The 10338-nt window shown below is 42.1% G+C and overlaps 1 protein-coding gene across 1 annotated transcript; it reads left to right on the top strand.

Annotated features, from left to right (window-relative positions):
- Positions 1–211: 211 nt before the first annotated feature.
- On the top strand, positions 212–8326 carry NPY2R (neuropeptide Y receptor Y2). Its single transcript, XM_055336236.1, has 2 exons — positions 212–588; positions 5196–8326. Exon 2 carries the CDS (start codon positions 5218–5220, stop codon positions 6364–6366), a length of 1149 nt encoding a protein of 382 aa, XP_055192211.1. The 5' UTR covers positions 212–588; positions 5196–5217; the 3' UTR covers positions 6367–8326.
- The last annotated feature ends 2012 nt before the right edge of the window (positions 8327–10338 follow it).

The raw sequence follows: 10338 nt of genomic DNA, 5'->3' as shown, positions 1-10338 counted from the left end.
GCGACACGCCAAGCGCCCGCCGGGGTTTGAGGGGACCCGCAGGGGCCTCGCCGGGGTCCGCGGGCGCCCCCCGCCCCCCCCCCCCCCCTCGGCTGCAGCAGCGCCCGCCCCGCGGCCCCGCGGCCCCGCAGCCCCGCAGCGCCCGCGGCCCCCGCCCGGCCCCGGGAGGAGACCCACAGAAGGCGGGGACACCCCTCCGCCGGCAGGTCCGGGGCTTCCTCGGGCCCCCTCGGCGTCGCCTTCGCCGCGGCCGTGCCCGGGCGGGTGAGCAGCCCTCGGCGGGCCGTGGCTCGCGGGGCCGTGCGCTGGGCCGGGGCCGGGGCCGGGGGCGCAGACGCCCGGAGCTCGGTCCCCGCGGTCCCCGGGAAGGCGCCGAGGCCGCCGTTGCAGGCGCGGGCGGGGTCCGCGAGGGGGCGCGGGCTCGGACCGCGGGTGCGCGCCGTCGCCCCGCACCTGCCGCACCTGCCGCACCTGCCGCACCTGCTCCGGGCGTCCGGGGACCAGCCCCCGCCCGGCTGAGCCCCAACCGCGGGCACGTCCTGGGAACGAGGACCCGCCGGGACGAAGAGCTCTGGTTCTGACAAGAGGGTATGGCCGAGGTCTTCCATGAGTGACTTTTTTTTTTTTCCCTCTCATTTAGGGTGAAGGTGGGGGTTGGGGGGAAACCATCACCATTTTCTACTTTAGCTCGAATGTTCCTTTCCTGCCGAGGCTGCTGCTTCTTTCCTTGGCCTCCTTAGAGAGAGGGCATCATCTTTTCCGGAGCAGCAGGTTGTTACCGTTTCTGTCTGTCTGTCTGTCTGTCTCTCCCTTTTTTTTTTAATTTGATTTTTTAATTTAATCAAAAGAAGGTCCTATTGGATTCTCCAGGGCTGTTCAAGAATAAGCACATCCGTTTGTTTGTTTGTTGTACATTTGTTTTAAGCATTGGCTGGTTTTGCACCCGAAGGGCTCACCCACTGGGTCGGAGCATCTGGTGCACGAGAAGGAGGCAAAAGTAAAAGCTTGAAAACGTTGCGCAGTGGGGGGCACAGCGGTTGAACTGGGTGAGATGCCACGGACGATGCTGTGGGCAAGGGGGAGCCAGAAGTTCAGACACAGGGAAAAGCGATCCGTTACCAGACCCTTGGGTGAATATTTTCAACTTTCTGCTTAGGAAGCAGTCATGTCTTGCGTGTGGCATTCTAAGAGTCCACTCCCCTCTCCCTCGGACTAAGTGTAAGGTGTGTGGTGTGATTTCTGGGATTTTTTTTTTCCCCCTGGGAAACACTCCTGGAAGATTTTTGAGATTGTCAGGGGGTTAAGTCTCACTAAGGCCAACCTGCGGCAATAAGAGTCCTGTTGCAAAAAGCCCCGCAAATGTAAATAGACAGAGCAGAAACTGGTTTCCCACTCAGGTAATTTGAAGTTCTGTACCTCTGAAAAAGGAAACTTGAAGTCCTTTTCCTGCTCTACAAACAAATATTTCTGTAACAGGAACCCTGAGGGTTCCCTTGTTCAAGAAAACTATACTATTCACAGTTCTTAACTGACTTGACTGATGATGATGCTTCCTATTGCCTTGTGTCAAAGAAAGGGTTACTTATCTTTTATTTTTTGTGCTTTTTGGGGTTTTAATCAGTCAGTTTCCTCCATGCACTCCCTTTTCCTCTTCCACCTTTCCAGAAGCCCAATCATAAAATCATAAAATGATGCATTCTCCGGGGAGAGCTCTGACCTGGCTGAAAGCCAGCAGTGTGCTTGAGAACAGTGATTAGTGCCCACATGCAAATTGGCTGTGGATCAATAACCATTCCTGCAGAGAAGTTTAAATAAAGGGGCTCTGAAATAGAGAAAATAGAACTGAAAAGAAAAACCCGAATAAGTTAATATAAACTACTATCCTTCTATCTCAGGCTTACTCTCAGTTTAGCTTGTGGCAAACCTCAAACCCAGACCTCATGGAGTCTTGTTAATCCTGCTAATGAGTTGTCAGGATTGACTAATTGGGTTCTTTAAAGTCTCTTTTAGGTTAGGAAAATGGTATTGCCTATCAAATATACACTCCGAGATTTAGATGATTAATTTCACTTTTTTTCTAATTTCTAGAGAATAGAGGCAAATAAAAAAGAGGGTCTAGGCTCTTTGCAACAAGCTATTTGAAATTTATGCAGACATGGGCAGCCCCAGTGGCACAGTGGTTTAGTGCCGCCTGCAGCCCAGGGTGTGATCCTGGAGACACAGGATCGAGTCCCACATCAGGCTCCCTGCATGGAGCCTGCTTCTCCCTCTGCCTGTGTCTCTGCCTCTCTCTCTCTCTGTGTCTCTCATGAATAAAATAAAGTCTTTTAAAAAAAGAAATTTATGCAGACAGAACTAGACTATATCAGTAAAACAAATATATGAGTATATGGAAATCTCTCTGCAATAAGGCTCTTTTAAGTGTGTGTGTGTGTGTGTGTGTGTGTGTGTGTGTGTGTGTGTGTGTGAGCTTTCCTTATGGTATATACTGACTGGGAGTTTTTAATGCTCTAATCAGAGATTGATTTAAGAGAGACCTTGGAACCGCTTTCTTGCAGAGGCAGTTACCTAAGAACCAGAAAATAAGCACAAGGATGTCATTATCAGTGCAAGGATTTCTGTAAAGACAATCAGCTTAAGGAAAGGAATTGTTACTTTGTATTTTGCTGACTTCGAGTATTCAGTAAAATTATGCTTTCCTTTAGCTTCACATTTGTTTTGCCAAATTATTAAGTACAATTAATGTGTTAGATAGTGTGCTAAGAATTAAACAATGGATGGAAAAGATCCAGTTTCTGTCCTGAAAGGGATTGCTGTGGTGGGGAGATAACTGCACTGTGGCTTGTGCTTCTTGCAATAGTAGAAGTGAACACAGATTGTTGGGATAACTGAGAGGCTCCCAGTTCAGAACAGGGAAAGCAGAGAGGCATGAGAAAAGCTGATGCATTGCTGGAATAGGAAGTAGTTTAGTGTGACAGGAGATAACATATGTATTGACATGTCAGGAGAGATGATGCCAGAGGATGGGCAGGGATGAGTTCAAGAAAAGTTTTGTATGTCATATAATGGAGTTGGGATTATCTTCTCTAGGCCAGTGGTATCAACCTACATGTGCAGAACCATCAGTGGGAGAACAAATTGATGAAAGCATGTATGCATGGTATCTATCAGCAGATCATGCAAAACAGAACCTATTTGAGAATGTAAGGGAAGGAAAATTAAATGCAGAGACATGACTACACAAGTGATGGAAACCAAACAGGGGACACTGAGGCCACTCAAGGATTAGCAAGAGCAGAGAGTCGATAGTACCTCCAGAAAGGGGGACACAGGGAGTAAGTAGGTGGTGTGACCAAAGCCCAGAGACCAGGGCCATCCACTGGAAATAGAATCACTATGGACTAGTCCTGTGGGATCCAGAGCCACAGAACAGCTGCTGAGTCATTGTCCAGAGGAGAGAAGGAGGGAGAAGAATACAGGGGCTTCTCCCTTTCTCTGGCTTCTACGTTCCTGCCAATGCCTCCTATGACCAAACTCAGGCAGCCTCCGGATGACTTGGGGGCCTGGAAATATAGTCTGTGAGAGTTAGCCCTCCAAGAGGAAGGGTAAGGGATGGAGCTGGGGGCCCAACCAGGCGTTGTTCTGTGGGCTGAATAAATATGACTCACTTACCAATGTAGGTAGATGCTATTATGATTAATAAAAACAAAATTTATGTAAAAGAGGTTCTGATGAATGGTGGCAGCCTTTTGTCATTATGACTGCATTCAGAACTTCTATGATGTTGGGCTCTGGATGTTTTTACAAGCTTGAAAAAGAGAATTTCCTATTTGAAACCAGTAGGCTACATTGTTTTAAGCCATCTGGAGATATGGGTGAAGTGATATGACCCCATCTGAGTTTCAGAAAGACAATTTTGATGTCCCAGTAGGCTCTCTCTAGTCAAAGGTAAGAGCCTGCGAGTGAAAGCACTATCCTGTTGTCATTCTCTTCGGCACAAACCCTGATTCCTGACATAGGTTTGTGAATGCTTGCTGAATGCATGTTAGAATAAGTGTAAGCATCACAAGGGCAGAGCCATCTGGCATTTTGCAGATGCTCATTTATTATTGTTAAGTGAATGAATGAATGAAAGCAAGAGAAGAGGAAGTGAAATAAGTCAGAAGACCAGTAGAGTAACTGTGGTAAGAAATCAAGAAGGACAAAATCAACATGGTAGAAATGTTGGGGACCATCGAGAGAGGTATGTAAGGTCAGGCCGAGGGTTCTCTTAGGTGTGGGAGCTAAAGGAGTTGACAAAGCCTAGGGTGGTTACCTACTTTTTGACTGTACATGGCATAATCCATGGGGATAGCATTGACTGAGGTAGGGCATGCAGAAGGAAAAGTCTTGGTGAGTGCAACTGGGGAAGAAAAGGGTCAGAACTTTTATATTTAGAGGTCAGAGAGAAATATACTTCAGATTCAGACATATTTTTCATATAGATCCTGTGTGGGATTCTGCTGCATGTCAGTAGGAAGTTGATTTCAGATCATAAAAAAAAAAAGAAAAAGAAAAAAGAAAAAAAAAGCAACGATTTTACACAGGCTGCCTATTTTTAACACTAACCCAAACACTAGAAGAAATGGCTCTGGAATGGAATCTGCTCAGTTTATCTTAAATATGTTATACTTCCAAGGTCCCAACACCACGCAAAGGGTTATACTTCCAAGGTCCAGACACCATGCAAAGGGTTTTAATATTTTTCTCTTTTTTTGTGCAATTTGTTGCTGTATTTATAAACTGAAAGCAGTCAAGATATTGCAGCTCATTTTTTATCTACCTTAAAGTTAATTTGAAGAGTTTATAGAAGTTCTAAGATTAACTGGTAAAGTTTCTAACATTCATCCCACTTAAAAATAGATTGGCTCAATTGGGTAGCATTCTCACTGAAGTTAATCCGTACTACAGGTATTACATTTTGCCATCATAATATACATTTTAGGGACCTGGTTTAATTCATTTATATTTGTGAATAGACTTATTAATGAGCCCGCTTTATTAAAATGTTAAACTACGTGCAATTTTAGGGATCGGGGGATAGATATTTTGAGTCCTAATCAAAATGAAACCATTCCATTTGTGACATTCCTTTGTGTCACTCTTGTGTTTTCCTTGTTCCATATTTCTTCTTCTTCTTCTTTTTTTAATTATAGGTTCTTGTTCTAGTTGCTGAAAATGGGCCCAGTAGGTGCAAAAGCTGATGAGAACCAGACAGTGGAAGAAATGAAGGTGGAGAAGTATCATCCACGGCAAACCACTCCTAGAGGTGAGCTGGCCCCTGACCCTGAGCCAGAGCTTATAGACAGCACCATGCTGATTGAGGTACGAATTATCCTCATTTTAGCCTATTGCTCCATCATCTTGCTTGGGGTAATTGGAAACTCTTTGGTGATTCATGTGGTGATCAAATTCAAGAGCATGCGCACAGTAACCAACTTTTTCATTGCCAATCTGGCTGTGGCAGATCTTCTGGTGAACACCCTGTGCTTGCCATTCACTCTTACCTACACCTTAATGGGGGAGTGGAAAATGGGTCTTGTCCTATGCCACCTGGTACCCTATGCCCAGGGCCTGGCAGTACAAGTGTCCACCATCACCTTGACAGTAATTGCCCTGGACCGGCACCGTTGTATCGTCTACCACCTGGAGAGCAAGATCTCCAAGAGAATCAGCTTCCTGATTATTGGCTTGGCCTGGGGCATCAGTGCTCTGCTAGCAAGCCCCCTGGCCATCTTCCGCGAGTATTCTCTGATTGAGATTATTCCTGACTTTGAGATAGTGGTCTGTACAGAGAAGTGGCCTGGTGAGGAGAAGAACATCTATGGCACCATCTACAGTCTTTCTTCCTTGTTAATCCTGTATGTCTTGCCTCTGGGCATCATATCTTTTTCCTACACTCGTATCTGGAGTAAACTTAAGAACCACGTGAGCCCTGGAGCTGCCAGTGATCACTACCATCAGCGAAGGCAGAAAACCACCAAAATGCTGGTGTGTGTGGTGGTGGTGTTTGCGGTCAGCTGGTTGCCTCTCCATGCCTTCCAGCTCGCTGTCGACATTGACAACCAAGTCCTAGACCTGAAGGAATACAAACTCATCTTCACCGTGTTCCACATTATCGCCATGTGCTCCACCTTTGCCAACCCCCTCCTCTATGGCTGGATGAACAGCAACTATAGAAAGGCCTTCCTTGCAGCCTTCCGCTGTGAGCAGAGGTTGGATGCCATTCACTCCGAGGTGTCTGTGACATTCAAGTCTAAAAAGAACCTGGAAGTCAAAAAGAACCATGGCCCCAATGACTCTTTCTCAGAAGCTACCAACGTCTAAGGAAGCTCTGGTGTGAAGATTGGTAGATGAATTCTGACCAGAGCTGTCAATCTGGTTGAGGAGGGCTCCCAGGTGCATCCTGATTTCCCATTTAAAGGAAGAAACAAGATCGAAGTGGAAGCATCTGCAGTGTAATCTGTGGTAATCTGGTTGGCAGAGGCTAGGTAAAAATACTCATATTCAAAGATACAATGAACAGTTTGCCTCCAGTTGTTTGGTTGGTAGGTCAAAATAAGAGTAAAAGCAGAGAGAAACACTTCGGCTATTTTCCAGAATGAAGGAAGCCTGAAAGAGGAACTGGCATTATCAGCATTGCTAAAAAGTGGTGGCTAGATAGGTTGCCCTTCAAATCTTATCAGGGCTTCGACTGGGGGTGATGTGCTGTTCACTGCCCCCCTCATCTGATGAAAGGACTACCCAAGATCAATTTCCCTAGGAAACTGAGGGCTGTTTGTTGTATTTTTTTTTAAATAAAATTATTCTTCCTATGGACTAATCCTTCAGGGAGCATTACCAATTATTTGAATGACTTTCAGGAAATAAACTGAAATTTGCTGGATAACCAGTGTTTTGACCAGTGATGGGGGAAATCTTTAACACTCCGCTAGCCAGTTGTTCTTGAAACCAAGTGCACGCTTAGTAAAAACTTGCTTCAATTTAGAATCGAAGGCGGAAATTCTCAGAATTGTAGAAATGCAAACTGTCACTTAGCTTCTCATTTCAAGTTGTGACTGCTTTCTATAGATACTATATACTATTTACATAACAGAAGAGTTGTATACTCAAAACCTTTAATCACTGATAATTGTTCTTTTTTTTTTTTGAACATGTGTTTTTTCCTGTGTTGGGACTCAATCTGTCTTCGCTAAAAATTAATACAGATTGGGAGATAATATTTTTGTGGCATTTTGCAACATTTTGTGGTTATTTGTAAATGGTTTTTGTATAGATACATACATAGCTCTAATGTGTTTACACAACAGTGTAGTGTTGTTTTTTGAAATTCATCTTCCATGGACCCATTCAGAATTAGTAAAACAATATAATTTCATCAAAATGGAACCCATCAGGTAAGAAATATTAAAAACGTTGTATCCGTTCCACTTTGCAAACGTTCTATTGGGACCAATTTCAACATAAATTATCTTCCTCTCAAAATAATTAGCTATGTATTTTGGATAACTTATGAATATATACATAATAAAATTTTACTGATAAATAAATAGTGGCGTGTAGATGCTACAGTGTTTTTCATTGAATGATTTTTGTGACTATTATTTTTATTTCAATAGTACCCAGCCAAAGATGTTAAAACTCTAGTACATTTATGAAAACTCATTGAGATGTTAAAATGTTTGTACTTGTTTGGAGGCTGTTAAAGAAGTTTCATTATAATCATATTTTGTCAGTATGACTGAATTTGTGAAAAAAAATCTTAAATTTAAAAAAAAGCTTCAATATAAATATTACATTTAGTTACAAACATTAACTTTATGAACTGGAGAGTTTCATTTTATGAGTATATTTAAAATTCATACTATGGCTCTTGCTGAATTATTTCCAATGCCCTCTTGGAGTACTGAAAAAGAATGGAAACAGTGGAAGACTAATTAAGAAGAAAACAAAAAATAATATATACACGTAATATATCGTGAATGGAGGAATTGATTTTTCTGTTGGACTTGACATAACTGTTCAAGAAGAAGCTTTTTGTCCTCTAAATAGGAGTTACTTTGCTTAAGATGCTAATAGATAATTGTGGTTAAAGGTTTTTTTTTCCCCTCTGGGAGAATTCTTACCTTGTAGGTAATGTGTGTGTATTATATCACTAGTTGTAGTAGCAAATTATTAGAATCTAATTAATTATCCAATTAATATATGTGATCTAATTAATTCTGTTAACTCATTAACAAAATATCTTTTTATGTAGTGATTTTCATCTGTTGAAATAAAAAAACTTTGGGAAATTAGAGAAATTGTATGATTTTTATTTTATTTGTATTTTTTAAAAGACTTTACTTATTTATTTGACAGAGAGAGAGCACAAAAGGGGGGAGCAGCAGAGGGAGATGGAGAAGCAGGCTCTCTGCTGAGCAGGGACCCTGATGGAAGGCTCGATTCCCGAACCTTGGGATCATGATCGAAGCCGAAGGAAGAAGCTTAACAAACTGAGCCACACAGACACCCCATGTGTGACAGTTTGTATCAGAGTTTCTGTACAAGATGAAATAGTAAGCTTTTGACACAACCAACAAAAGGAAAATAGTGGTGAATCCTAGACAGTTTAGCTCTCTTTTCTTCCTGTGCATGAACGTGAGTCAATGGGTTCACTCTTATGGCTGCAGTTATAGTCCGTATTTTGACAGTGTTTGAATCTAAGACCAGACTTTCTTCCAGACTTCAAACCCTTCAATCAGCTGACTTGACATATCCACATGGGTGTCTCATCAGAGGGTTAAATCCAACATGTCTAAAACAGAACTTGCTATTTTGATCCACACTTCACTTCCTCTCCACTTGTATTTCTTTCCTAATCATAATGTTGCTATCCATCTAGTTCCCCAAAGCCTTACATTTTGGAGTCACCCTTGACTCTTAGGTTTCTTTATCACATAGGTCTAATCAATTCCCACATTTTGTTGTAATTCCTAGATGTTGCTTGAATCAATTCATTTTTCTTCATCCCTGTGCTCCCCACCGTAGTTCAGGTTGTGATTATCTTCCCAGAGTGGTATTATCTCTCATCTGGTTTAATGTTGCAGCTTCCTAATTGGTCGGTCTCTCCATATCCGGTGACCTTCCTATCCAATTTTTACCCACTAGCCAGAGTGATTTTTAAAAACCCAAATTTTATCAAATCAAGCTTTGATGAAAACTCTTCTATGTCTTCATAATTCTAATGATGAAGTCAAAATCTTTTTATGACTTGGAAAGCTGTTTAGTACCTGATTCTATTTATATGTTTTATCCCCTGAAAATTATTTTTCTATAATCTTTGCTACTAGGTTTTAAGCATATGAGGGCAGGGGACAGGGACCATTTAATCATTGTGGTACCACAGATACTTACAGGTTCTAGCACCAATCAGTGATCAGTAAATATCCCTCAGAGAAGCTGAGTCGATGAGTCAAATAGATATTAAAGCCAGTATTTGAAGATAGATCTGTAAGACTGTAAATCATAAACTTTTACCAGTTTTGTTATACGATTTGCAGGAAACCAAGGTTTTAGCCATGCAGGATGGAGTGAAGATGCATATGTTTTCAGGATTAGGTTTTTTTTTTTTTTGAAGGCCATTAAGTATAGACACTTGCATAATTGGAAAGGGCTCTGTACATATGCTCCATTTAAGGTTTCCTCAAAATTATCTAGAACCTTGCATAAAGGAAGCATGGAAGGGTCAGTGAACTATACTAAAAAGAGTTATGATTCAGATATCTAAAAAGTAGCAATGCTAGGTATTTCCAGCAAGAAGTCATTTCATACAAAAAATTAAAATTTTGCAAAACCACTTGAAGAGCTAGAGAAGTAAAGATGAGGAAATTGAAGAAGCTGACATTGAAGAAACTGGGAAGTGCAAAATTAAATGAAACCAGTACTAATTCCTACAACAGAGAGTGGACAATGCACAGGAAAGAGTACAGATTTATCTATTAAAATATTATTACCTCCTAATATCTATTGATATATTAATGGACACACACACACAATGGAATATTACTCAGCCATAAAAAATAATGAAATTTTGCCATTTGTGACTATATGGATGGACCCAACATGGATGGGTATTATGATAAGTGAAATAACTCAGAGAAAGACAAATATCATATGATTTTACTTTTATATGGACTCTAGCAAACAAAACAAACAAATAAAAAGCAAGAGCAGACCCAGAAATACAGAGAACAGATGGTTGCCAGAGGGGAGGGTGGTGGAGATGGGCAAAATGGGTGAAGGGGATGGGAGGTGCAG

Source organism: Nyctereutes procyonoides, unplaced genomic scaffold (assembly GCF_905146905.1).
Source record: "Nyctereutes procyonoides isolate TBG_1078 unplaced genomic scaffold, NYPRO_anot_genome, whole genome shotgun sequence".
NCBI lineage: Eukaryota > Metazoa > Chordata > Mammalia > Carnivora > Canidae > Nyctereutes > Nyctereutes procyonoides.
Note: the sequence above shows the minus strand (reverse complement) of the source record. Positions and strands in the feature narration are given on the sequence as shown.

Excerpts from the sequence above, each read along its gene's own strand:
- NPY2R (XM_055336236.1), top strand. The coding sequence starts at position 5,218 with ATGGGCCCAGTAGGTGCAAAAGCTGATGAGAACCAGACAGTGGAAGAA.